The 24,243-nt window shown below is 60.9% G+C and overlaps 2 protein-coding genes across 6 annotated transcripts in view; one reads left to right on the top strand and one right to left on the bottom strand.

Moving 5' to 3' along the window:
* KCNAB2 (potassium voltage-gated channel subfamily A regulatory beta subunit 2) overlaps positions 1–24,243 on the top strand; it is an 82,445-nt gene that overhangs the window by 6,552 nt on the left and 51,650 nt on the right. For 2 of the 5 annotated variants that reach the window (XM_032303807.1, XM_032303805.1), the window contains exon 1: positions 16,921–17,137. The exons of 1 other annotated variant lie outside the window; for it this stretch is intronic. The gene's annotated coding sequence lies outside the window, so the exon portion shown is untranslated. Of the gene's footprint in view, positions 1–16,917; positions 17,138–24,243 lie in introns of those variants that run through there. 2 more of the 5 variants (XM_032303802.1, XM_032303804.1) reach the window with 2 other exon arrangements.
* On the bottom strand, positions 7,782–11,086 carry LOC116568247 (basic proline-rich protein-like). The gene is made up of 2 exons (XM_032303757.1): positions 9,011–11,086; positions 7,782–7,907 (listed from the first exon to the last, which is right to left on the bottom strand). The coding sequence occupies exons 1-2, from the start codon at positions 11,084–11,086 to the stop codon at positions 7,782–7,784; spliced, it is 2,202 nt and encodes a 733-aa protein (XP_032159648.1).

Raw genomic sequence — 24,243 nt, 5'->3', positions numbered from 1 at the left:
CGTGCAGCTTGGGGAGAGGAAAGCCGACCAGGTCCCACGAGCACCCAGGCCCAGCCCCGTGCATCCATCGGGGAGCCCCGAGCTCCCCAGCTGCCAGAGTCACACCGCCTTCCCGAACACACACACTCCTGGAGCCGGTGTGCGGGGCCGGACCCTCGCTCCCTGCCTCACCCATGGATAGAAGGTTCTGGCAAAGCCCACAGGGTGCCACTGAGGGCTGAGGAAAATAGGGTTTCTCCCCCCACTCCAGCAGCCTGGTTACCACAGTAACCAGAGGGAGCTGCTGGAGGGGCCCAGCCACCTGCCGGGCTGGGCTGTCTGGGTGCTGAGGGCAGGCTGGGCCCCACGGGAGGCCTGTGTGGGTCCCTGGGTGGCCACCTGTGTGGGCAGTAGGGGGGGGGGCAACAGGTGCAGTCCCAGGCTCGCACCCAGCGCTCTGCAAGCAAGGACATCACAGGCCAAAGGGCCCTTCTGCCTGCCCTTCGAGGGGACAAGAGGGCCTCTGACCCCAGCTCAGGCGGAATCCCCGGTCCCTGAAGCAGCCCCGGGGGGAGCAGGCACTTAGACCAATTCAGGGTTTTCTTGCATTTGGCATCACTTCTCCGGCCTGTGGGCCTCCAGAAAGTCCCCCCAGGATCCTCACCCTGTGGCCCTGTAGTCCAGCGGCCACATTTTCTAGAGAAGGAACTGAGGCTCGGGGAGGGACCCTCCTTGTTGGCAGAGCTGGGTGGGGCCGAGGAGCTGCACTCCACCGCAGCCGGGGGTGGCTCCCGAGCCCCCCTGCAGCATCCCGTAGTCTCCCTGCATGCCACGCGGTCACTGCGGCCGGTGTCTGGCCGCTCCCGGCCCAGGTGCCTGTGGGGATGGGGCACATCTGCCTCATCACCGCTCTACCCCCCAGCTCAGCCCTCAGACACACACGCGCCAGGAGCAGGCTCTCAGCAACCATGCGGTGCAGCGGACTCTCCCAGAAAGCAGAGCAGGGTCGGAAATGCACCAGGAGCTCCTGGCCGCCCAGTCAGAGGCACCCCCTACCAAGCTGGGAGGGGACATGAAAGCACAGCCCACAGACCGCATGCGGCCACCTGACTCCGAATGGCCGGAGCAGGGAGCCCTCAGGACAGAAACCAAACCTTCGGCCACAGTCCCTAGCACCCTGCTCCACGCATAGGACCGTCCTTAGAGGAGGGGTGCACCCATCGTGGAGGGGACCCCCGTGTCCTCAGCACCGGCCTCCCTACTTCCCGAGCCAGACAGCCTGTGCCTGGTCCTCCAGGGAAAAGTTGGTGTCCCTGTACGTGTTGGTGAAAGGGCGTCACCCCCACCCCCACCACCCCAGGCCCTGGGCACACTTGCGTGGCCCAGGCTGTCTCCGGGATTCCTCAGTGCGCCCAGCCCTCTGAAGCAGCACGCCACACATCGGAGGCCAGCCTCGCCACCCAGTCCCTCACGGTGTCCGTGCCCCGGGCTCAGCTGCAGAGGGAGGTAAATGCCAGCGCCCAAATGAGTCCCCACATTCTTTGTGAGGCGAGGCTCAGGCACGAAGTCATGTCCTTGGCCAGGACGGCTCTCTGGGCGCCCCTTCTGCCCACTCCCAGAGGCCCCGCTCGGAGGAGCCAACCTGCACTCACCACCTCATGGGCTCCGGGTCCCGCCGGTGAAGCCAGGGGACCAAGCCTGGGCTCCCTGGGGTAGACAAAGGCCACTCCCACTGCAGACTCCCTGCTTTCATCTCCCCACGCTGGCTACCCACCCAGGGATTCTCCGCAGCGTGTCTTCCCCACCTGCAGGTCCAGAGCACGATTCTGGCACCCCTGGAACTGCAGGCAGTGCCCCAGGGAGGGCCGGGCAGCTGCTGGAGCCTGGCACCCAGCCAGAAACGGCCACAGGTGGGGACTCGGCGTGTGTGCTGAGACCACTGTGGTCCTCGGGCTGGCATCGCAAGCCGGCGGCCTCAGCCTCCCAGCATCCTGGCTCCTGTCCTGCAGCCCCTCGACCTCCCCAGACAGACCATGAGTTCAGTGCCCAGCAGCCAGGATGCTTCTCGTGTTTACACAGCCAAGCCGTTTCATTATGCAGAGACAATTCCTCCCCACTGCAGACGCCACCCCAGGGCCTTCAGATGGAATGGCCCCAGGGGCAGGCAGAGGAGGCCATGGTCCCAGGAGCATATTTATAAGAGAGCTGGGAGCCGCCCGGGGAAAGTCTGAACAGCTGCAAGCCTTTGGCCGTGTGTGAGAAGGAGCAGGCCCTCCCTGGATGCTGGGAGATGGTGGTGATGGTGACGCCGGTAGTGATGGTGGTGCCGGTGGTGATGATGGTGATGATGAGGGGGGTGGGGATGGGGTCGTGGCGATGATGACGGGGATGACGATGGGCGTCGGGATGGTGGTGATGATGATGGGGAAGGGGACGGTGGTGATGGGGATGCTGGTGGTCGTGGTGATGGCGGTGGCAGTGGTGATGGTGGTGATGAGCATGATGGGAGTGGAGATGGTGGTGGTGGTGACCGGGGTGCTGGTGGCGGTCGTGATGATGGGGATGATAATGGTGGTGATGATGGGGTGGGGTGACGGAGATGACGATGGTGGTGGTGATGATGATGCTGAGGGGGGTGACGGGGATGGTGGTCATGACGGTGCTGACAACGGTGGTGGCAGTGGTGATGATGGCAGTGGGGATGGTGGTGATCATGGGGAAGGGAGCGTGGTGACGGGGATGGCCGTGGTAGCAGTGATGATGGAGATGGGGTGGTGGGGATGAGGATGCTGACAGCAGGGATGACGGTGATGACAACGATGGGGTTGGGGATGGTGGTGATAATCACAGGGACGGGGACCGTGGTGACGGGGGTGCAGGGGGTGGTCGTGACGATGGGGGTGGTGGGGATGAGGATGCGGACAGCAGGGATGACGGTGATGACAACGGGCTCCGTGCCGAGGACGGTAGCTGCGATGCTTGCGGTCACTCATTATTTGTCCCAGAGCTGTCCTTTGTCCCATAGCAGATCCGCTGTTCGTCAGGCCCCTGCTAACACCTGGCCTGCATTCACTCTTAATCCTCCGGCCACCCCAGGATTAGGTAATGTGAGGTAATAGGATCCTCTGTGCTTTGCAGGGGCAGGGGCAGTGGAGAGACACACAACCAGAGGACAGAGCTAGCCCATGACCTCAGAGGACTCCAGATCCCGTGTCCCAGACCCGCATCACGAGCGGGGCAGATGCACACTCTCCCGGGCTCGGGTCCCCGGGATCCCTCATGAGGGGAAGCCCTAGGATGGCACAGCCCGGCCCCCAGCTAGCCACCCACGCTCCAGCTCCATTGGTGAGGAGCAGAGCTGGCAGAAGTCGGATCCCCATGCCTGGTGCCCGCGGGCCCTCTGCTCCCAAAGGGGGACTGAACGTGCAGCAGGAATAGAGCCAGCAGGGAGGAGGGGCCCTCCCCACTCACCTGGCTGCTTTCGCTTCTGCGGGCAGAGACGTGGGCCCTCTCCACGTTTCTCACCCACGAGCACTTTCCCGAACGGAGCAACAGTCACTACGAGCAGCCTCGTCGTATCTCATGGTTTCCCTGTCATTCACTTACATTTCCTTAGGGACCTGGGCAGCTGTCGGGAGGTGTGTGTACCTCTGAGTTCATTTGCTCTCCTACTACATTTTGTAGGTAGGACTTCTGAGTCCCGGGCTATGGACCTGAAGTACCCCAGTTGTCGGCCCAGAAGACTGTGCCGTGGACCCCAGTAGTAGCAACAGCCCAGTAGAGTAGCTTCATCGCAACCTCACCAGCAATGAGTATTTTCATTAAAAAAAAAATGTTTTCCTGTTCATTGTGATCGCAAAGGTCTCTGTGCCTGGTGGCTGTCTTCTGCATAGCTTTTTGAATTCAGCAGAGCCTCTAATGGATGGGGTGGGGTAAAGCTGGCTTTCAGACCGCTGGTGTGGGGTGCATGGGCAAGATATTAATCTTTCATGCCTCCATCATGCGGCCCTGGGATGCAATCCTCTTTGGAACCATTTGTTATTTATTCTTACAGTCCCCGGGAGAGCAGGGAAAGCCCCAGGAGCCTGCTCACAGGTGCTCGTGCCAGGAGAGCTGCAGAGATAGCCCTCAGACCCCCTCCTGCCCACTAAGGTGTGGAAATAAGCCAGGGCTGGGGACACGGGGCTCCAGCCTCCCCCCTCTCCCCCGGTAAAGGGGCTCCTCCCCTGAGAGAAGGCCGACCCTCTGCCTCCCATCCAGCCCGCTGACGCTGCAGCGTTTAAGAGGTTAGACGGGTACGTTAGTTCCCTAGCACCTCCCGAACAGATCACCAGCAACTGTGCAGCTAGAAACAGCCGTGTGGATTCTCCCCCAGTCCTGGAGGCTAGAAGTCTGAAGTCAAGGTGTGGGCAGGGCTGGTTCCCTTTGGAGGCTCCGGCCCGCTCAGGCCTCTCCCCCAGTTCCTGGTACTGCTGGCGATCCTCCGTGTCCTCTGGTTTATGGACCTGTCACCACCTCCCCCTCATGTCCCCTTCCTTCCCTGTCGGCAGCTTCTTCTCTTCTTACAAGGACACTCGTCATTGGATTCAGGGCTGTCCCTCCACGCCACCAATCAGGGTGACCTCATCACTGGGTCCTTACGTTAATTACATCTGCAAAGACCCTTTTACCATCTAAGGTCATAGTCACCGGTACTAGGGACTGATAGTTCGACACAAAGAACCCCCTCCAGAGGGTTCTGTGACTTCTTTTCTGGTTAGCCATTTATTTTCCCGTTGGCAAGGATTACTCATCAAGGGCTGCAGACTCTCACCCGAGCCTGATGCCGGAGTGGGGGTAAGCGGTGTCGTGTCAAAGGCCCACAGTTACACCCCGAGTGGGGCTCTGCGCTCTCGGGTGTGGGGTCTCCCCCAGCCACAGCTGCCGACGTACTTGAAGGCCGACCACCCGTCTCGGTGCAGTGGCTCAGCAGCCTAGAGAGGGCGTGGGAGCTCGCTGGAGGGTGACAGGGGGAACAGGGAAGACAGGGCGTGTGTCCCACGGAGGGTGGATGGGAGGCACTCGGGATGCTAGCCTGTGCCTCCCCCGGCGGGGCAGGTTTGTGCTACAGGCCTGAGGGGGCCCCAGCTTTGTCAGACTTGCTGCTGGGCCCGCATTCTTCTCAGCCTTCTGACTGCCCTCTGCACCTGGAGCCGGGATCTGTCCCCACAGCTGCCAAGGGCAGCAACCGAAATACGTCTAAAGTGCGAGGGTAAGAGCTACCACCCAGGGATCCAGCATGTGTGCAGTCAGTGTGGACAGCCAGCCAGAGCTCTGCCAGGCCCCATGCTAAGCACAAGGGAAGGGGCCCTTGCTGGACATGATGACCAGAGCGTCCCAGTGCGGGGCTGGCCAGGAGTAGGCAGTTCCCATCCCCACAGCCCAGGACCGGCCTTCCCTCCTCACCCCCCATGACCATGTTGCTGCAGAAACCCAAATTAGCCATCAAGACAGCAGCACCCCTGCTCCCCAGTGGGCCCACTGCCCAGTCGCTGCATGGGGAATCGCCCCCCACCGCAGGTGGGGTCATGCAGGGCTCTGGAGAGGAAGCGAGAGACCCCAGCCACATCTGGGGGAGGGCTCCGTGTCCAGGGACTGCTTGGTAGTACAAGACTACGGCAGTGTGGCCACTGCCTGTGGACAGACTGTCTCCGAGATGGCAGATCTGGGAACACCAGGATGTGGGCCTCTGCCCTCCTCCCATCCTGGGGTGTAAGTGGTTAAAAGCCACCCCTCTCCCCAGGAAGCTTGGAGCAGCTCCATCCACGCGTGGAGCTGGGCCACCTCGGCTCCCTCCTGTGTCAGCTGCTCTGCCTGCTGAGTCAGGCTCTGGGACGTGGTGATGAGTGATCAGGCCTGTAATCACAGGCAGGCTTGCTGGTTTTCTTCCCATCCCTGGAACTCTCTGTTTTCCTGCCTTGGCTCAGCCAGGACTCTGGTCAGTCATTTGCAAGCAGAGACAGCATTTATGCTTTCTGGATGTCCCAGAACGAGCAGGGGAAGCCAGGCTCTCCCCCAGGGACACTCTTGCCATCACAGGGGGCTGAGGGGGAGAGGGGGGAGGTGGCAAGCCCCTTGATTCATTGATTACCCCACACGCCAGCCAGGTACTCCCATCACTGCAGACACAACATGGGGCGGCAGTGGCCACAGGGTACCCCCAGCTCAGTGCAGCCTGAGGATGCTGCCTGGGGTCCCCCAGGATTGCCCACCCCGGAGGGAGCTGCTCCCTCACCCAGCATTCCCCCCTTGCGCCAGTGAGGAGGGAATCCTGGAGGTGAGCCACTAAGATCTGCAGATTTTCTACTCAGTGTGTAGGGCAGGGCTTGGGGTTCACGAGGGAAATGCTCTGCTAGTCTAGTCCTGCTGCAGGAAACTGCACCCCCCAGCCCCAGGCCAGCACCAGGGACAGATCCCCCTCACTCCCTATTCATGATCTGTAAGAACCTCTTATCTCTGAAGGACCAGACCCACTGGGGCAAGAAATGTCACGCTGTGTGTGACCCTTATCTCCCCTTGAGCCATGGAGGAGGGGTGCCCTCCTCAGGCCTTGGGTTGCCAGTGGGGAGATGTTTGTGGCCTTGACCATGGCCTAGCTCCCCAGAGGGAGGCACTGGGGCAGCCCTGCCAGTTCCTTTGGGAGGGGCTGTGGCAAGAGCTGTAAAGACAGGAACTTGGCCGTGGCCAGGGCCCAGAGGGAAGACAGCAAAAGTGCCCCTGGGGACACTGCCACCCTGGGGAGGTAGGAACTGGTCCAGCCCCCATGCCCTCTCCAGAAGTATGGGACATGCTCTCTGCCCTGAGTTGGTTTGAAATGTGCTGTAGCTGGGTGTTCACGTACCCTGAAGATAAGCCCGAGGTTCTAGGTGGCATTTTGTGGCTCTCCAGTCCTTCCAGCCCCTCAGCACCCCCATGGGGGACCGGGACTCTTGGCTTTCACCTCCCCTGTTGACATCTGCTTCTTAGAGCAACAAGAGGCTGCCCAAGGGGTAGCCAGGGACAACAAGTGCCTTCTGTACGTGGGAAGCTCAGCACTGCTCATCTGGCCTGAGTGGGGGAGAGCATCTGGCCTTCACCAGCATCTCAGTGTACATAAGTGACAGCAGACTAGGGGGCCACTTGGCCGGTAGGTGCAGTGGGCCTGCATGTGGGCCTGCGGGTGTGCCTGCATATGTGCCCGTGTACATATGCACACATATCCCTTCATGTGTGCTTCCCGTGCCTAGACACCCCGCCCCCCAGAGCATCCTACCAGGGATGGCCTGGAACATACCGTCCACTGGGGTTCTGGTCTCTCCCCAGATTCTCTTGATACACTTCCTATAAGAGGAAACCCTGATGCCCTTCCACAAAAGGGGATGTAAAATTAGTTTCAAAGGAAAGCAAGAACTGTGTGATGGACGTTTGCCCTGGGGTTCTGCTCTGTAGTCTCCCCGCCTTTTCCTGGGATCGCTGGGGTGAGATCTTGCCACGTTGTCAAGGACACACTCCCACACTCTGCTCTCTGTCTGTCTGTCTGTCTGCCTTCGGCAAGATTTCCCATGCTGCGGTCACTGGCCTTCCATCTTTGGATTTGGGTCGTGCGTGCGCACTACCAGCCCTATTTCTGAGTTAATGTTTTTTCTTTTAGTCAGTTGAAGTTATTTTCTTAACTAAGCTTCTTTTGGAATGACGTTTCCTTGCTGCACCTGTAACGAAGAGAAATGCAGCGTCGCTCGTCCTCATTCAGAGGCGCCTAGAAGACAAGTGGGTAGATATCGGGTTCAAGAACCATCTCCTGTGGGACCAGGCACGTCCATGCCTGAGGGGCCATGGGGTGAGCCTTTGCGCGTCTTCTGACGAGTCAGGGCCGTGGCCCCTGTCCCTCCGCTGCAGTCATCCCCATCTTCCTGGCCACAGGCAGGCTGTTCATGTGCACAGGGGCCGCTCAGGTGAATATGAGAAATGGGAAGGCCTTGGGGCTTCAACCCTGTATGTTCATTCCCTATTTAGGCTGGGGGTGGGGGCAGTTGGGAGAGGGTGTCCAGAGGCTGGGCTGGCATTCGAGTGTTGAAGGCTTAAACGAGAAAGCTACAGAAATCATGGTGGTTTCTGGAGCAAAATGACACGAGGTTGCATTCCAAGTGCTGGCTTTGCAGTTGGGCAGGCCTGTCCTAGCTCTCTGCTCCTGAGTTATGGGACTCTAGGCAGGTCCCTTATAAAGTACAGATGGGAGGCACCTGGGTGGTTCAAGTGGTTAAGTATCCAGTTTTAGATTAAGGCTCAGGTCATGAGATCAAGCCCCATGTCAGACTCCAGGCTCAACATGAAGTCTGCTGGAGATTCTCTTTCTCCCTCTGCCCCTCCCCCCACACTCATGCTCTCTCTCTCTCTCTGTCTCTCTCTCTAAAATAAATAAATAAATATTTTTTTAAAAAAGATGCAGACGGTGACAGGAGTTAGGAATGCAAACTCCCTCCTCACTGTCTCCCACCTCCAGGGTAACTCTGAAAATACTGTGGGGCGATCTGTCTAGGCCTGGGAACTGACCTCTGCATTGGACCCTGAGGCTGGTAAGACCCGGGCAGATGGGGAAATGTAGCCATCCCCCAAGGCAACAGCAGGAACACAGACAGGGCTGCCATGGGCATGAGTGAAGAGACAGGCAGGTGTGCCCAAGGTCAGGTGTGCAGGGAAAAAATGCAGGCAGTGGGCCCAAGATCCAGTATCCAGGAAAAAGTTGCAGGCAGGTCCAAGATCAGGTGTGCAGGAGACCCGGAGAAGAGGAAGCTGGAAAAGGAGGCAGGGCTGGCCATGAGTGGTTCAGCATGCTGAGCTGAGGGGCTTGGACCTGATGCTGAAGGCCCTGGGCAGCCACTGTGGGCTTTTGAGATAGACCCATGGGTGAGCAGTAGAAATGGGACTCTGGTGACAGGTAGATGGCTGTAATCCAGGCAGGAACTCCAAAGACCAGCAACGGGAATGGGCAAGAGAGGGAATGCTCCAGGGATACCCAGGTGGACAGAGCCAACAGACAGCTGAGAGGATGAACCTGGGCCACAGGCAGAGAGACGGGGAGGCACAGCCAGCTGTGGGGCTCGTGGGGGCTGAAGCTCAGAGGGGGCCAAAGACCTGCTCTGCAGGTCTTTCGGGGGAAGTTTCCATGAGCAGAACAGGGAAAGCAAGAGTGCGTGGAAGAAGAGCCAGGCTGGGGTGGAGGTGGCGCAAGTGATGGAGGCGCAGGTGGAGGTGGTGCAGGTGATGGAGGCGCAGGTGGAGGTGGTGCAGGTGGAGGAGGCGCAGGTGGAGGTGGTGCAGGTGATGGAGGCGCAGGTGGAGGTGGCGCAAGTGATGGAGGCGCAGGTGGAGGTGGTGCAGGTGGAGGAGGCGCAGGTGGAGGTGGTGCAGGTGATGGAGGCGCAGGTGGAGGTGGCGCAAGTGATGGAGGCGCAGGTGGAGGTGGTGCAGGTGGAGGAGGCGCAGGTGGAGGTGGTGCAGGTGATGGAGGCGCAGGTGGAGGTGGCGCAGGTGATGGAGGCGCAGGTGGAGGTGGCGCAGGTGATGGAGGCGCAGGTGGAGGTGGCGCAAGTGATGGAGGCGCAGGTGGAGGTGGTGCAGGTGATGGAGGCGCAGGTGGAGGTGGTGCAGGTGATGGAGGCGCAGGTGGAGGTGGTGCAGGTGATGGAGGCGCAGGTGGAGGTGGCGCAGGTGATGGAGGCGCAGGTGGAGGTGGTGCAGGTGATGGAGGCACAAGTGATGGAGGCGCAGGTAGAGGTGGTGCAGGTGATGGAGGCGCAGGTGGAGGTGGTGCAGGTGATGGAGGCGCAGGTGGAGGTGGTGCAGGTGATGGAGGCGCAGGTGGAGGTGGTGCAGGTGATGGAGGCGCAGGTGGAGGTGGTGCAGGTGATGGAGGCGCAGGTGGAGGTGGTGCAGGTGATGGAGGCGCAGGTGGAGGTGGTGCAGGTGATGGAGGCGCAGGTGGAGGAGGTGCAGGTGATGGAGGCGCAGGTGATGGAGGTGCAGGTGGAGGTGGTGCAGGTGATGGAGGCGCAGGTGGAGGAGGTGCAGGTGGAGGTGGTGCAGGTGCAGGAGGCGCAGGTGGAGGTGGTGCAGGTGATAGAGGTGCAGGTGGAGGTGGTGCAGGTGATGGAGGCGCAGGTGGAGGAGGTGCAGGTGATGGAGGCGCAGGTGGAGGTGGTGCAGGTGCAGGAGGCGCAGGTGGAGGTGGTGCAGGTGGAGGAGGCGCAGGTGGAGGTGGTGCAGGTGGAGGAGGCGCAGGTGGAGGTGGTGCAGGTGGAGGAGGCGCAGGTGGAGGTGGTGCAGGTGATGGAGGCGCAGGTGGAGGTGGTGCAGGTGGAGGAGGCGCAGGTGGAGGTGGTGCAGGTGGAGGAGGCGCAGGTGGAGGTGGTGCAGGTGATGGAGGCGCAGGTGGAGGTGGTGCAGGTGATGGAGGCGCAGGTGGAGGTGGTGCAGGTGATGGAGGCGCAGGTGGAGGAGGTGCAGGTGATGGAGGCGCAGGTGGAGGTGGTGCAGGTGATGGAGGCGCAGGTGGAGGTGGTGCAGGTGCAGGAGGTGCAGGTGGAAGTGGTGCAGGTGGAGGAGGCGCAGGTGGAGGTGGCGCAGGTGGAGGAGGCGCAGGTGGAGGTGGTGCAGGTGGAGGAGGCGCAGGTGGAGGTGGTGCAGGTGATGGAGGCACAGGTGGAGGAGGCGCAGGTGGAGGTGGCGCAGGTGATGGAGGCGCAGGTGGAGGAGGCGCAGGTGGAGGAGGCGCAGGTGGAGGTGGTGCAGGTGGAGGTGGTGCAGGTGATGGAGGCGCAGGTGATGGAGGCGCAGGTGGAGGTGGCGCAGGTGGAGGTGGTGCAGGTGATGGAGGCGCAGGTGGAGGAGGCGCAGGTGGAGGTGGCGCAGGTGGAGGAGGCGCAGGTGATGGAGGCGCAGGTGGAGGTGGCGCAGGTGGAGGTGGTGCAGACGGAGGAGGCGCAGGTGATGGAGGCGCAGGCGGAGGTGGTGCAGGTGGTGCAGAAGAAGGTGGGGCAGGTGGAGGTGGGGCAGGTGATGGTAGCACTGGTAACAAAGTGTGTGTGCACATATGTGTGTACACAGGTCTCTATGCATGTGTGTGCGTGCCGCTGAAGTGCCTGCCTGTCCACATGCTTCAGGAACCTGGCGTGGTCTTGCTGGGGTCTCCAGACCTGGTGGACACTTGAGTCAGGCTCGAGCTGGAAATCCCAATCAGGGCTCATGCGGGCCGGCCTGGCTCACGGTGCAGGCCCTTGGAGGAGGCCCCCGATCCTGCCTCTCCCCCGGGGCAGCCGCCGCAAGATGACCTGCTCCCTCTGCCCCTCACCGCTCTGCCTGGCTCAGCCTCTGGAGGAGTCTGTGTTGACGAGACGGAAAGCACCACCTGTCCAGAGTTGCGTGACACACTCATTCATTCGGCAAAGGTCCTATCCCAGCACAAGGGCTTCCACCCACTCCCAGCACTGGGGGCTCAGCGTCTATTTGGGGGGCAGTCACGAGCTCTGAAGGAAACCGTGTGCCGGCATGATGGACAGGACACTCTGGAGAGAGTCTCCAGGACCATGTTCCAAGAAATGTGACTTTGGAGCAGAGACACAGAGGAAGAGCATCCCTGGTGGAGGGACCGCATGTACAAAGGCCCTGTGGTAGAAGACAGGAAACTGCTCTGGCCCAGGCCTGGGAAGGAGCCATAGGAGTGGAACACCATCAGCCTCTCACCTGGGTGTCCGTGGGCACCTTGGAGCCAGTGCCACCAGCATGCAGCTCCAGGACTCCCCCAACCTGCTGCTCCCACCAGTTCCCCCAGCTTGAGAACTGGCGCCTCTTCTCCAGGAACCCAGGGTCACCCCCCACACACACATCCACCCTCCAGCCAGACTTTTGGTCTTGACCTCCTGACTCCACCAGCCACTGGCTGCCTCCTCCACCCTGGCCCGGGGCTCTCCGGCTCCGACTGTTCTGTGGCCTCCTGATGGGAGCCCTGCCCCTGCCTTAGGCTGCTCCCCGGTCCTCCCCACCCCACCGCCCAGAGACCTTGGAAAGCATCGGTGAGCTGGCTCTCCAGAGAAGGCCTCTGGTTGCCCCTCCCTGCTGGTGGCTGCGCGGGGCTGTTTCAGAGGAGGCATTCCCACTACTGCTACTTCCTGGGTGACTGTGGGCAGGCCCGCTGAGATGCCCCGGCCTCAGTTTCCTCAGCTGGCATCACTGGCTAGCCATATGGTACCACCCTCCTGGGGCAGGGGGGCTGAGACTGAGTGAATGAATGCAAGAGAGCCCTGAGTCGCCCACAGCTCTCACTGGTCACCACGAAATGATGCGGCCTGGGACTGCTGCTCCGGTGGGTTCTTGTACCCATGCCACCAAGACGGCCCTTGGATGTCCCTGGACCCCGTCCATTCCAAGTCCAGCTTCAGGGCAGGACCTTGAAGGTCCCAGCCTTTTCCCCAAGACGGGACGGGTCACTGTGTCCAAGAGAGTGAAGAGTGCCGTAGCTGTGCTGCTGCTGTCACAAGACAGAGGCCGAGGGCCGGAGCAAGAGGGCAGGCCGCGTCACCGTGGAGGCCACTCTGCAGGTGCGTCGGCCCATCTGCGCTCATCATGAGGCAACACAAGCAGGGTTTAAAAATACTAAGCTTATTTCATTTCAGCGCAGGAGCGAGAGAGAGAACGTACAGCCTGTATGAGCAACTCAAATCAAAAATAAATGAGGCAAAAAGAGTCACCAAAAATAGTACAGCATAGGAGGCAGCAGCCCGCGTCCCTCGGCCAGCTGTCCCTGGCGAGCGGCATCACAGAGCGGCCGGGAGCCCGGCTTCCCATGTTTATTCCGGAACAGATTAATCAGGCCTGCCATCCGATGACAGATGAGAATTCCGGGCAAAGTCAAAGCCAGATAATGGCTCCAGGCACACAGGGCCTCTGTGCATCCTCCCCTCAGCGCCTGGCACCCCCGCCGAGCAGTGGGCCAGGCCGCGGGGTCAAGTCTGCCCTTCCTGACCCAGAATGCGCCCACAGAAGGGCGGGCCCCAGCTCCCTGCAAAGCCGAGCTGCCAGTGCTGTAGACCTCGTGAGGGTCCGTACCTTTAGTCCTGATTTCATCACGGCGAATGCCACCTTTTTGTTTAATGTCACAGATCAGAGTTTTACAAAACCGCTCCAGCCCACCACCTGTTTTTATAAATAAAGTTTTATCGGAACACAGCTTTCCCATTCATTCACATACTAGGGCTAGTTGCCTTCGCACAGCTTTGCAAAGACAGACCGACTGGCCCACCAAGCCTAAAATACAGGCTCTCTGGCCCCGAGCTGCCCGCGCTTGTGGTCTCTCTCTCACCCGGGACGCTTCTCATCATATGCTCGAGCACCCTGGGCGAGTGGCCTGTCCGCCTACAGCCGACCATCGGTGGCAGGGTTTTGTTAGGTGCTTTGTCTGTGCTGATGTTGGCTTAGGGTTTTAGAGGTGTTGTTTGGGGAAGGAAAAAAAAAGATTCTACAATAATTAGGTTGGGTTCTCCAAGGTGAGGAGCAAGGTTTGGGCAGGCATGTCTGCATCACACAACTAGACTCAGACCCCACTATGGAAAGAGAACACGCAGGGCCCTGAGGGACCTTGCACTACTGGGCAGGGGGCGTCCCTTTCCCTGTGACACTGTCTAGGTCTGGGCTCTGCAAACCTTCTCTACAAAGGTGTGGATAGCAAACATTTCAGGACCGCAGGTGACGCGGTCTCTGTCAGAACTCCCCTGCTCTGCCATGTAGCATGAAAGCGTTCGTGGACAAACGCAGTGCTGAATTCATGTGTTAAGCAACCCCCGCCCCACCCCAGTGTGGTGGTATCTGGAGGCGGGGCCTTTGGAAGGTGATCAGGATTCAATGAGGTCGCGAAGGTGGAGCCCCCTGATGGGACCAATGCCCTTATAAGATGCTGGTGAGACCCCAGCAAGCTCACTGTCTACCACCCGAGGACACAGCAAGAGGCCTGGCTGGGGACCAGGGCTCAGGCCCTGAACATCTTGCACCTTGATCTTGGAATTCCAGCTTCCAGAACTGCGAGAAAGAGCCGTCTGTTGCCTCTACTCCCTGGCCGGTCCCTGGCATCTTGCTACGGCAGCCAGAGCAGACCAAGACAACAAATGACCATGGCTCTGTGCCCGTAAATCTTTATTTGTGAACACTGAAATCTGAATTTTATATAATTTCCATTTCCATGAAATATTCTTCCTTTGTTTTTCTTCCAACCCATTTAAAAACGTGAAAACCACTCGGAACTCACAGGCCACGCAAACCCAGGTGATGGGCGGGATCGGGCCCACAGAGCCTTGCCAAACCCTGTCCCAGAGCAAGGAGGGGTCTCCTCTCCTCCCTCGCTGCTGCCCACAGCCCGGATGCTTCTCTCGCTTCCATGGGCCTTGAGGGCACACGCTTCTGTCCTGGAGGGAGCCCGCTCCGTTCTCCGGGTGATCCTGAAGGATGTCAGCAGAGCAAACTGAAGGACGTGACCTTGGAGTTGATGTTCCAGAAAGCGGCCAGACCCAGGGTGGCCAGTTAAGCGCCCAGGCTCTGAAGTCAGACCCTCAAGCATCCCATCTCTGCCCTTGCTCTTGCCCACTGGCAGACTCAGGCCCAGTGTCCTCGCTGGCACGATGGAGTCACCCAGCCGCCTTCAAGGTTCTGTGAGGGCTCTGTGTGATGGCCAAGCATGTGCCATGACGTTGGCCCCAGTTACATTTATGAAGTCAGAAGCCTCGTGGGGAAACATCGAAAGATGTGGCGGGTGAGGGATGCCAGGTGTGTCTGCCGTGAGTCACAGACACTGCGTTTCTTCGTCTCCAGGGAGCAGAAGTGGGCCTAGTGGGTCTAGTTACAAGGACGCGATTTCAAATCAACACAAAAAGGATCTTTTCCATCATTCGAGTTGTCCCCAGGGGACTCGTCTGCTCGGAGTTCCCCGTGGGTGGAGATTTGGGGGAACACCAGCGTGGGGATCTCGCAGAGGGAACCGGAGTCTCCATCACCCTGGAACTGAGCCTCCGCCCCGACTCTGGGAGAGTCTGGGATGTGAGAGACCCGTTCTGCTACCCCTGGGGAACCTGCCTCCCTCCAGGGTTCTGGCCTGAAGGAACACCAGTTAAACCAAGGCAGCACCTGCCCCTTACGTTGCGGAAGTACCCAGAACCACTGTGAGGCTCCCCCTTCACAGGAGAGTATTTTTGGTGCTCCCAGGACCGGTCCGGTTTCAATGTTGTTCCGTGGTTGAGTCGCGGGGGGCAGTACCCCACCAGGGCCTTTGCGGTGCCGCCACCTGCCCCCCAATCCTGCCGGAAGCTCCCCCGAGCCTCCAACATTACTCCTGCTGCAAATGGAGGCAGAACCTGGTGGACAGCCTCCTCCATGGAATAGAATGTTCTAGAAGACTCTACCCCTTTCCATCAGGAAAGCAAACCTTTCCTGGAAGCCCCGCCCTCCACGGCTCTGCCAGTGGACTGTCCCAGGCCCCCCTCACCAGATGGCAGTTCAGGAAGTGAAGCTCCCGAGCGGTGGTCGGGCCAGTCGGCAACCCTATCACCGTGTTCATTGATCCGGCTTGAATGTGGGGCTCAGACTCACGGGCCCGGAGAGGAGCCGCCCCTGGACGCAGTGGGCATGTCTAAGGCCGCCCCTATTTCGTCGTCCCCTGCCTTCCACGTCTGAGGTACAGGTGGGACAGACACTTCGGGCCGGGGATGACGCTGAGCTATGAGGCAGCTTCCCTGCGTCTGGAAGGCAGTGCGGCTGCAGATGTGCCTGTCGTTCGGGAAGTTCCGTGTTCGCCTGCTGGGGGGAGATCTGTGGGGGTTTTTTTAGATTTTATTTATTTGACAGAGAGAGAGATCACAAGCAGGCAGAGAGGCAGGCAGAGGGGGCCGGGGAAGCAGGCTCCCTGCTGAGCGGAGAGCCCAGTGCGGGGCTCGATCCCAGGACCCTGAAGTTATGACCTGAGCCGAAGGCAGAGGCTTAACCCACTGAGCCACCCAGGTGCCCTGAGATCTGTGATTTAAGAACTAAGTGTCTCCCACGCAAGTACAGCCCTGCCCGACCCTGCTTCGCTTCCGAGACCACACGAGACCGGGCGCGTTCAGGGTGGTAGGACCGAGCGTCCCGAGCTGATGACTCCTCCCTTCTCTCGTCTGTGTCCTAAACCTGCTGGGGACCCTTAGCAGCACCCCCGATCTGCTGCACACGGCCGAGCTGGCTGACTCCCTGCCGAGACTTAACAGCCCTGCGCCCGCCCCTGGGGAAGAGGGAGCCCGCTCCTCTCCCAGGACGGTGGGTAAGGGGCTGGCTGGGGCCGCACCTCAGCAGAGCACAGGGGGAGGGGCCGCTCTGTCTGGGTCCTGCCTTGGCCTCCCTCTCCTCCGGCTGAGGGTCCTCCCCGGGAAGGAAGGGCAGAGCAGGCGGAGGCCGGAGGGAGATGGTCCCCTCCGGCTGAGCTCCCAGGCCGGCCCACCCGCACACCACTCACCGGCACCTGCTGTGTATCCTGGCACAGCGCTGGGACCTAGGAGAGGAGACAGGCGAGGCAGAGCCCCACAGGGCTCCGACAGAGCAGAGCTCTGGAGTCTGTCCGCCCTGGGTTTGAATTCTAGCCATGGGCCTGACCGTTGACCCTCTGTGTCATCATCTATAGACTGAGGGGAGCAGCCGGACCTCTTGGAGGGCTTGGGGACACAGGTGGAAGGCCTGCAGCCCGGCACTGGCAGAAAGCTGGGGCCAAGAAGCAGGACCCCTGTGACATCACCAGGGCTGGCTGCACATGTCCCTCTCCCTCCCCGAGAAAGGGCCCCACGCTTAGCCTGTGGGTGTCCACCTCATGTTCCGGAGGGAGGGGACACACCCGTGCGCTTCCCCTTCTCACAGCCCCTGCCCTTCCCCCCCCGAGAAGTCGCTGTACCATCAAGAAGATTGGGGTGTCGGGGGGCCTCCCTCCGGCACGCCTGGGAGTGGAGGCCACACCCCAGCACCTCCGGGGGCCCCCCGGCTTGCCAGGCATCCTCCCACACGCGCTGCCACCGACTTCCTGGTTCGCCCTGCGGTCGCGCGCCTCGCCTCGCGCACGAAAATGGTCTTATCTCAGCAGCAGGTACCTGGGGGGGTTCAGGGATCCTGTTCCCTGAGTGGGTTTTGTGCTCGAGGGGGTGGGCACGTCAGCTCCCTGAGCAGGGCTTAGAGCTCCCCTGACAGCCCCGGGGTAATCAGGCCAGCCAGCCCCCCTGGGCCCCGCCGGCACAGGCCTGGCTGCCGCTGGGAGGGAAGCTGTCCCTGCAGAGGCCCGGCTGGTCCCAGGCGGAGCCCACGTGGCCATCTGTCGCAGCAGCTCAGGCCGAGCAGCTACAGGCGTCCTCCTGGCACGGGGACACGGGGACACGGCTGGCCCCCCACAACCAGGCGGCTGCTAGGACAGGCTGGGGGGGTGCAGGTAGCATCGCAGGCTGGCACCCCGCAGAGGTGTCTAACAGACACAGCTCTGCCGGGAGCTGCGGGGTTCTGCTTTCATCCCTGAAGCAACAAGACGGGAGCCGCCTGGAGATCAGAAGCACTGTGGGGCCACCTCTGTCCCGCCGTTGGGGGAGGGGTGCCACCAGCTGTCACGCAACCCCTGCAGGCTCCTGGAGGGATCTTGCCCACCTGCTGTCCCCTGAGCCCCGGCCAGGGATCTCCCACCTCAGAGTGGAATGTAGTTTCCCAGGCAGAAGGGAGGGTCCCTGCCTTAAAAATAAGTGAAGGGGTCCCCACCCCTCTCTCCTGCAGAGCGGAGTGCAGCGGGCAAAGGGCAGGGCAGCCGGAGGACCCTATGAAGCTCTGTCTTGGAGGGACAGCCTGCGGTCACCATGCGGGGAAGGACGGCAGGGCTGGTCGGGGAGCTTCCTGCGGCCGAAGGGGCTTCCTCCCCACCCAGAAAAGCCGAGGCCCTTCTGGAGAGCGTTCCCCTCCCCCACTGGCTCTCTTTTCCAGTTTCCTGCCAGGACAGGATATGGGTGCAGGGTGTGGTCATGGTGGGAGCTCAGGGTGGCGGCAGGAGGGCCCGTGAGCGTCCCAAGGTGGGCCGGGAGGGCTACAGGGCTTTGCTCAGTGAATGACCGAGGACAGGCATGTGGCAGCAAACATGCTGGAGCCCAGAGCACTCAGGGGCTTGTTTCCTGCGTCTTGCCCTGACCTGCTGCAGCTCTTAGGCTCCCTCCGCCCAGGCACCCGGGGAGGGCCCTGTTCATGTGTGGTTGAAGGCTCAGGATGGAGCCGGGGTGCCGCTGCCTCCATAGTCCCAGCTTCCATGTCCTCTCGGGGAGGGAAGGCAGTTGTTCCCAAGGCCGGGGGCCTTTGGCCACGGAGCCTGGCAGGTCCCCATCCATCACTGTGCACACCCCGAAGGCTTCTGCGTCAGCGGGGAGCCACTCCACTGGCAGGTGCACGAGAAGTGGGTGTGGATCTGGGTGGGCTGCATGGAGGGAGAGGCATTTCAGTGTTGCTTTGGGAAAGTTGGAATTTGGGGGCCATGATGTTGTTGTTTTTTAATTGTGGCACTAACGAGACACGAATGCGGCCTCGGCCTACAAGAGTGTAGGCCTGAGCCGAGCCCCGTGCTGGGCTGGCCTGTTTGTAATCAGGGGACAAGCGTTGGAATGTTGCTTTGAGAAGACTGAAAAATCCTAGTCTGCCATCTTTTCAAGGAGTTCTTTTTTTATATAATCTTTTTTTTTTTTTTAAGATTTTATTCATTTATTTGACAAAGAGACACAGTGAGAGAGGGAACACAAGCAGGGAGAGTGGGAGAGGGAGAAACAGGCTCCCTGCCGAGCAGGGAGCTGGATGTGGGGCTCGATCCCGGGACGCTGGGATCAGGACCTGAGCCGAAGGCAGGCAGTTAACGACTGAACCACCCAGGAGTCCCTTTCCAAGAAATTCTAACGGGAACTCCGTGGCTTGGTCCCAGTGCCTCTCCTGCTCCTGCTGTCCGACCATGTGATGTCCACTCTGTTGACAGGTCCCCCGGCTCAGAACTTGGAGGAGAGATGGGGGTGTCTCTGCAGCAAGGAGGAGGGGTCCTGGCCGTGGCGGCCTGCCTGCGGTAATGAGTCACTGCTCTCATGCCCCCTCCTGAATCTGAGCATGAGGCGTTGATGCTCCTCAGGAATGGGCCGGTGGGTCTCCCCACTGCCCACCCGCGCCCCCACACCGTGGCCCAGGGCCACCCCTGCTGTGACCCGGCCTCTCTGCTGACTGCCACAGGTGACCCCACAGCCAGAGCCGATCCCCTGTGCACTCAGACTCACAGGCCTTCGGCGGCGGCACTCCCTCCTGTGCCGGGGGGGAGGACTGGGGTTTCGTCGGGCGGCGCCCTGCGTGTGGGCCGGAGAGGCAGGGTGTGTTGCGCAAGCTCCCTTCTGGATCTGGTGGTTTTGAGCGGTTACGCCCCTTCCTGCCTCTCTGGCGGCGCGGCTCCTGCAGCTTCAGCCCTGTGACAGGTGGCGGTTTCCTGCCGCGCGGTAGTCATAGCGGAACTCCCGGGCTTTGGCGGGAAGGATTTCCAGCTTTCGAGAAGCCCCAGCTTCTCTCTCTCAATCCCTCCCTCCGGGCGAGACCATCGGCCTTAGCGTGAGAGACCCAGGTGGTGAGGAGGGGGCCCCTGCTCACCTCTGTGTGTGTGAGACCTCTTAACCCCCCAGCCCAGCCACAACCGTAGGAGAGCCCCCCACCCTGAGCCAGACCTGCCCAGCCAGGGCAACCCCCAATTCCTGACTTTGCAAAACCGTGTGAGAAATCCTCGTTTCCCATGTGACCCGTGGCACATAGCAAGGAGAACTCGTACAGTGTTGTAATTCGTAAGACCTTAGCTCTGTGCAGACGAGCCTTCCAGAACCTTCACGCTTCCAAGATGATCAGGAATTAGGAGCAGCCGCAGAGGGCCCAGGGAAGACCGTGCCCGTCTCGATACCGATGGTGGCTGTGTGGCCGGTCACACCCACCAGAGACTCGCCTTTTTCTGGGAGCGTGGCAGAGAGGAGCAGCCCCTGAGAACGCAGTGGAGAGGCAGCAAGGGAAAGCGGATGCGGTAGCAAGTCCGAGGACCCCAAACAGTGCTTTTCTGGAATGTAAAACCCCCACCCGGGAGCAGGCTGGGGCACGTCTGTGCAGGGACAGCTGCACTCGCCTGTGCCCATGGTGCAGACATCCTGGGCCCTGGGCCAGCACCTGCCCTCCGCCAGGACCGGACACAGGAAGACCCCAGCCCGTGGCCCCTACGGTGCGCCCCTGCCGGTGGACAGGTCGGGTCCTCCCCAACTCCCTCATCCTGTCTCACGGATGGAGAAACGGATGCTTAGGAAGGTGGGAAGATTTGCCCGTGGTCATCCGCCAGATCCGAACCCACCTGGGCCTCATCTCCCTCCCTGACACCTGGAGTGGCCTCCTCAGGGCACCCGACGGGGTGGGCTTGTCATCAGACCGGCCCTGGAGGAGGACAGGTCTGTGCATGGTGGCCCTGGCCAGGTTTCATGTCAGAAAGTTACCCAAGGCTCGAAGTGCTAACTTCACACCAGGAGGTCTGGCAAAAGGTTCCCGCTGCTCTAGTTTTCTTGCGCTCCTGACCCTACAGTGGGGAGACAGCAGGAGGCCTCTTCAGTGACTGGAAGTCCCCCTCACAGCTCACCAGAGTCTGTCTTCCTGTGATGAGGGCGGCCCTGAGGTTAAAGCCAGCAGAACATGCCCCCAGGAGGGCAAAGTCACCTTCCACATAAGGGTCCTGGTGGCTGGTCCCGTGTCCCACAACGGCCGGCGGTGCCCAGTCCAGGCTGGGTGGCCCTCGTGCGTGCAGCTGTCCTCTCTGGACCGGCAGACTTTCATGACGTTTGCAAGTTTTCAGAAGAGTGAGCCGAGAGCGGCAGTGCCCACAGGTGGGGCCCCCAGTGCCGAGTCGCCACTGCCAGCCGCCCTTCCCACAATGACGGAGAGCTAGGATTTACCCAGCATCCTCCCTCCGGAGCGCCAAGCGTTTTCATGTCCTCTTCTCTCTCTCCCATGAGGAAGTACAGGCCGGCGTTCGTGAGGCTCCGTGCTTGGATTTCTCCGAGAATGACCCAGGTGGCTTGCTCAGGGTCACACACAGACCAAGCGGAAGTGCTGGGGACAGGGGAACCCAACTGCAGAGCCACAGCCCATCCTCTGAGCCAGTTGTCCCTTCTGGGCCCAGCCGGTTCTCGAGTGGTTTCTGAAGCCTTTGTCCAGAACTGCCCTTTTGAGGACGGGGCAGCCCTGCCCGCCCACCCGCCTCCCTCCCGACCTCCGCGGTGCCTGGGATTGGCAGCATCCTGCTAGGACGAGGCTTTTCTGGGATCGGCCGCCAGGCACATGTGGCCTCTCCGGGTTGAACTGTGGCTGCTGTGGAAGTGGGGGCTCTGGGCAGGTTGAAAGAATGCAGTCAGTCCCCCTCCCTCCCCTGGCAGGTGGCCAGGGTGGCAGCTCCCCAGGGAAAACGAGGTCGTCCCTTGTGCCGTGGGCACCAGAGCCCAGCCAGTGCCTGGCTGGGAGCCGGGGAGCTGGCTGCTGTCTCAGAGGGAGCCCGACCGTCAGGAGTCCAGGCGAGGCGTGGAGCGGAATGTAGCCTCTCCTGGGACAAGGCCCTCGTGTCCCCGCCGCGGCCCAGAGCGCCAGTTGTCCCTGTCCCTGTTGCTGCCTTGAGCACCAGGCGTGGGACAGATAGATCACCGCGCCCCGCAGAGGAGACAGAGAGATGCCCGCACGGCCGTTGAAGTGATGAGTCTGGGGAGTCTGGGGTCTGGGCCACGACGGGGTCTGGAGATAGAATCACAGGGGTTCCGGCACAACCACACAGGTCAGAGCCAGAAGACGGGTAGAAGTCTGCGGAACCTCGTGAGATGGAAAAGAAAGAAGGCTCAGAGTCAGAGAGGTGAGCCGGGGAAGCCAAGGAGAGTGGCAAGAAGCCGCGGGAGGCAGGAGGAGAGGCCGGACAGCGTGGGTCCCGGCAGCCCCGGGGGGGGGGGGGCGTCAGCCAAACTGTGGGCAGCACCAGACTTAGCAACAGGAAGGTCACAGTGACCTTGGCAAGAGCAGCTTCCTCTGAGCAGGGAAGGCAGAAGGGAGACTTGCAGGCAAGAAGGGACGACTCTTCTGAGGGATTTTCCTGCGAGTGGGATGGGCGACACAGGGCAGCTGGAGGAGGAAGCGGGTCCAAGCAGCTGTGCTGTGTGCTTGTCAAGACGAGAGAAGTTACAAGGGCCTGTCCACAGAGGGACGGGCTGCCCGAGTGGGGCTGGAGTGGGGTGTGTGTCAGGGGGAACGCCGTGGCCGTGGCGGGGTCGTCTGGGTGGCAGCAGCCGGGCAAACAGGATGTTCCAAGAGCTGACGTCGGTCGTGGGGGAAGCTGGCCTCTGGTGGCTTCCATTCCATCGGTGGTGTGGGAGCAGCTCAGCCCGGAGCTGAGAGGTGCCGGGGAAGGCGCCGGCCGGGAGAGCGGGGAAGCCAGACGGTGTGCTCAGCGTCGCCGTGTGGCACAGACGCAGGACGGTTCGTACCCGAGTGGGCAATTCCAGCAACACACCTTGTTTACAGAGATGGGCCGCAGGCCGGACTGGCTCTGTTGTCGGGTGTCCGCCAGTTCCTGCTCCAGGACCCGCCATCCTCAAAGTGTGGTCCCTGGACCAGAAGCGCCAGCGTCCCCGGGGGGCCTAGTCAGAGATGCAGGTGCTTGGGTGCACCCCACCTCTGCGGAGTCAGAGACTCTAGGTCCCTCCACCGTCTCGAATTCAGATGGAGTCTGTGATCCTGGAAGTCTGGAATTTCAACACCCCTGGGTGCCCATGCTGGGTGGGGACTGAGACCCTGCAGGCAGGGCCCCGTGTTGTACAGGTGGCCTCCAGTGCCTGCGCACGGTACGGCCTCGGCAGACATGCTGTGCACCAGTGAACCCACCACCGTCTGACTTACGGTTGAAGACTTCAGGGAACGGTTGGGTTTCACGCCCAGGGACCTGGCCGAGCACACCCCAGGAGCGCCTAACGGGCACAAAGGAGAGGCCCGCCCCACCCTCAGAGCGGAGGGACCCAACGTCCCCGGGGCTGCGTGACCGAACTCTTTCTGCGGGAAAGGTGTTGGGCCTCGGGTGGGGGGAGTCAGGCTGGTCCATCTGGTGACCGTGACGCTGGTGGAACCCCAGGGTTTGAAAGAAAGGTGACCAGGAGACCTTCAGGGTCTGCCCGGAGCCATTCCACCAGGAAGAGATGGACAGGGCCCTGCGGACAAGGCCCCGGAGAGGGCAGCCTGGGTTAGGGCACTGCCGCTTGTGAACAGTCCCCCGAGAAGCCCGAAGACTGGACTCAACATCAGCCGAGAATCCACCTCATTTCTTTTAAGGATTTCCGTGTCCTTTCGCTTCCTTTTGTCATTTCTTTCTCAATGAGGTTTTTTTAAAGATTACAACTTTGGGGACCTTCACAGACCCCATCATTTCTGTCATTTCCATGAGGCTGTCCTTGTAAGGACTCTGGCTTATGTTCTGTGTCCCCATCTTCCCAGCGTGTTCACACACATGCGCACGCCCCGCACTCAGAGGGGAGCTCAGTGAGGAGAGAGACCGAACCCGTGCCTCGTACAGAAGCCCTGACCAGGGGGTGGGGCGTGTCCAGAGGAAACCAGCTTCCTGCCCACGGGAGGTCTTCGTCCTGGAGGGAGGAAGAGTGACGTAAAGAAGCCCTCTAGGTGGGCATTCAGCAGTGAAGCCCCACTGGGGGCAAGCGGGGCTGTATTTTGAACCCAGACCATCCCTTTGCCCATTGGCACAGGGCAAGGTGATTTTGGATCAGGGACCATCACTCTTTTGGGAGCCACGTATTAAATCCCGACTGAGGGGACTCCTGGGTGGCTCAGTTGGTTAAGCAGCTGCCTTCGGCTCAGGTCATGATCCCAGCGTCCTGGGATCGAGTCCCACATCAGGCTCCTTGCTCCGCAGGGAGCCTGCTTCTCCCTCTGACTCTGCCTTCCACTCTGTCTGCCTGTGCTTGCTCTCACTCGCTCTCTCTCTGACAAATAAATAAATAAAATCTTTAAAAAAAAAAAAAATCCCGACTGAGTTCCAAACCCTGTTCTAGGCACAGTGGCAAAACCAACAAAGTTTCTGTCCTGGTGGAGCTGGCCCTCTGGAGAGAGTCAAACCTCACAACTCAGGGACAGATAATA

The sequence above is a fragment of the Mustela erminea genome, chromosome 10, assembly GCF_009829155.1.
Source record: "Mustela erminea isolate mMusErm1 chromosome 10, mMusErm1.Pri, whole genome shotgun sequence".
NCBI lineage: Eukaryota > Metazoa > Chordata > Mammalia > Carnivora > Mustelidae > Mustela > Mustela erminea.
Note: the sequence above shows the minus strand (reverse complement) of the source record. Positions and strands in the feature narration are given on the sequence as shown.

Coding starts and splice junctions, on each gene's coding strand:
- LOC116568247 (XM_032303757.1), bottom strand. CDS start 11,086: ATGTGCACACACACTTTGTTACCAGTGCTACCATCACCTGCCCCACCT. Junction 7,908..9,010: donor TGTTGGCTCTGTCCACCTGG/GTATCCCTGGAG, acceptor GCCTGTGGCCAG/GAAGATGGGGATGACTGCAG.